The sequence below is a fragment of the Amblyomma mixtum genome, chromosome 5 (assembly GCF_055824585.1).
Source record: "Amblyomma mixtum isolate Tamu chromosome 5, ASM5582458v1, whole genome shotgun sequence".
Taxonomy (NCBI): domain Eukaryota; kingdom Metazoa; phylum Arthropoda; class Arachnida; order Ixodida; family Ixodidae; genus Amblyomma; species Amblyomma mixtum.
Window position 1 is genome coordinate 105824862 of NC_143016.1, and position 3013 is coordinate 105827874.

General features: G+C 55.9%; 1 protein-coding gene across 1 annotated transcript; it reads left to right on the top strand.

Moving 5' to 3' along the window:
* On the top strand, positions 1 to 699 carry LOC149343265 (uncharacterized). The gene has a single exon (XM_089542346.1). The coding sequence runs from the start codon at positions 45 to 47 to the stop codon at positions 696 to 698; it is 654 nt and encodes a 217-aa protein (XP_089398472.1). The 5' UTR covers positions 1 to 44; the 3' UTR covers position 699.
* Positions 700 to 3013: the final 2314 nt, after the last annotated feature.

Sequence of the window (3013 nt, forward strand, 5' to 3'; positions counted from 1 at the left end):
CAGCACGCCTGGTCGTGGGCCTCTAGGCTCTGAGCGTAGTCGTGATGAGCACGGGCTTCAGGGCGGCCCTTACGTCTCTGCTGCGTGAAGCTCCGCTGGACGGCCGGCCGCTTGAGTTCACCAGCGAGCGCGACGTTAGTCAGCAGGGTTTCATCAGCTGCAGGCTCACGTACGCCGGAGACAGCATCTCGTTCAGCTTTCGCGAGTTTTCGCCCGTCAGGCGGGCGCGAAACGACTGCGTATCGGCCGACAACGAAGTCCAAAACATGAGTTCCACGGACGTCGTGTACCTGCTGCACTCGCCCGGCATTAGGACTCACGAAGGGTACGTGAAACAGCTGTATCAGAACGACTATGCGCCGCTGCCGCAAAAGCTGTCCCCTTACCTGACTGGCCCGTCGATCAGGTCGAACTCGCGGTACAGGAAAGCCGTGGCGGAGACCATTGTCCAGGCTTTCGAGTGCGGCCTCTTTCAGAGGGAACTGGAACTTGACCAGCACTTGAAGAGGTACAAGGCCGCCCAGAATGAGCCACCTATAGAATCAGGAGACCAAACGTTGGCTTTCGGCGACCTCAAGGCCTGTCTTCTCATCGGAGCTTATGGTTTAGGATTGGCAACGCTGTTCCTTCTCGCAGAAGTAGCTTGGAAGGCTACGTACTCTTGCCGCCATAGCCTATATATAAAGGTCGTCAACTGATGTTGCCCTCCAACTGACTCGCTTTGTTTGAAGCAAAATCAGCCGAGACAAAAGTCGTAAATGCATCTGCACATGGCGCCTGTCCGCTGTCTGTTGAGCAGTAATAAAAAGGCGTGCGCTTGGTCTTCATGGGTGTTCACCCCGTTTCCTGTGACGTGCAATATCGCGCCCTTTTTGAAGCGAAAAGCTTCACTAAGCTCGCCAACACTGCGCTTCGCATGAGCCACCCTCGGCGCCGCCGCGGCGCGCGCTACGTCGCCCCTTCTCCTCCTCGCCACCAGTTTACCCCTCGCCGCTGCCGCGAGGTCGCCGCCGCCGTCCCAAGAGGAGAAGGTTCTTTCTCAAGGCGTTGCGAGAACGCGTAAGCGGCGGCGGCGGCCGTAGAAAAGGCGCAGACATTCGCCATGGAAGGAGGAAAAGAAGACCCAGAAGTGGTAGCGAGGGAGTTGGCTACTGCGCACTCGCCTCCTCGCCACCGTTTGCCCTTTCGTTGCAGCCGCGTGTTTACCACAGTTGCTACGCATGCGGAAGGAGGGCTAATAACGCGCTTGCATACACCGTTATCGTGGTGCGCCCAGTGCATCGTGCGCCAAATGCGACAGCCATGGCGTCAAACAAAGCATAACTGCAGCTTTTCGCTTGTATATCCAGGCTTAACCAGAGCTAAGCCTCTGCCATTTTTTTAGAGAAAGAGAAATAGAGAGAAAGTTTTATCACGAGGTTTTGTCAAGTTAACGGCGTGATTTTAGAGCGCAGCTCTTTGGCGCCCGTTTCTGCGCTTCGCGGCGTAGCCGTCGCCGTTGTCCGTTACAACCAGCAATGAACACCCTTTAAGCTGCGGCTCCGGGACGGGACCACATAACAGTGAACCTGTTGGCGAACCTACCGGACTCAGCCTACCTTCATTTATTAGAATACATCAACCAGATCTGGGACGGGCGTCCACTCCCTCCCGAGTGGAAAACGTCACTTGTGGCGTTTATCCCTAAAACAGGTAAGGCCCATATCACTGACCTCATGTGCGGGCAAGCTTATGGAGACGATGGTACGGGATCGCCTCTCTCCATACCTGGAGAGTAAGGGCTTCTTTGCAGTCACCATGTTCGGGTTTCGCCCTCACATGTCTGCACAGGATGTCCTTCTCCAGCTGCACAGGGATGTAATACGACCCACAACTATGCAACACAATGACAAAGCCATCCTCGCCCTTGATCTGAAAGGGGCTTTCGACAATGTGAAACACGGAAGCATCCTGGCCAACTTGAGTTCTACCGATTGTGGGGCTAGGACCTACGCGTATGTAAGAGATTTCTTGTCTAATCGCCAGGCCTTTCTTCGGATTGAGGGCGAGGAATACGGCCCTTACATGATGGGAACACGGGGTACCCCTCAGGGAGCAGTGTTATCACCGCTCCTGTTCAACATTGCTATGATGCGCCTCTCAAGCCAATTGGCCCGGGTGGAAGGCATTCAACACGCGTTATATGCAGATGATATTACAATTTGGACCACTCAGGGGACCTTGGGGACATGGAGGACCGCCTTCAGCAGGCTGCTTCCATAGTCGATGCGTATGCTAATGACTGTGGGCTCCAATGTGCTCCAGCGAAATCAGAGCTTCTGCATGTCAGAGCGAACCCAAAGGATAGGACAGCAATACACATCTCTCTGTCAGGAGGTCCTATTAGAGAGGTGGAGGAGCTCCGTATTCTGGGCCTTTTCATTCACCAGAGACTCAGACCGGACTCCACTATTGCGAAACTCAAGAGAGTAGGCGAACAGGTAGGGCGCATGATCCGCCGCGTTTCCAACAAGCGGGGTGGTCTGCGGGGCAGGGACGCGCTTCGGCTCGTCTATGCCTTCGTGACTAGCCGGATCCTCTACGCCGTGCCATATCTCCGCACTACTAAGCAAGACGAGGCGCGAATAGACGCCATCATCCGCAAGGCAACTAAGCGAGCCCTGGATCTCCCGGTGGCTACCTCTAATGCCAAACTCAAGGCATTGGGGGTGCTAAACTCCTACCAGGAGCTGCGGGAGGCCCACCTCGTGAACCAATACACGCGGCTCACGCAGACGGCTCCTGGGCGCCGCCTGCTAAACCGCTTACACATCCAACACGACTGCACTCCAGAGGAGGCGGAGCGTATCCCAGTACTATGGCGCCATATGCTCTGGGTCTCCCCGCTCCCCCATAACATGGACACCGACATGCATGAAAACAGACGACAAGCGCGGGCTCGGGCTCTTGAGAGACAACACGGCTCCCGACCCGGTGTATATTATGTAGACGTAGCAGGGCCATCGCCCACGGG

What these genes read in the sequence shown, in the direction of transcription:
- LOC149343265 (XM_089542346.1), top strand. Translation starts at nt 45, where the DNA reads ATGAGCACGGGCTTCAGGGCGGCCCTTACGTCTCTGCTGCGTGAAGCT.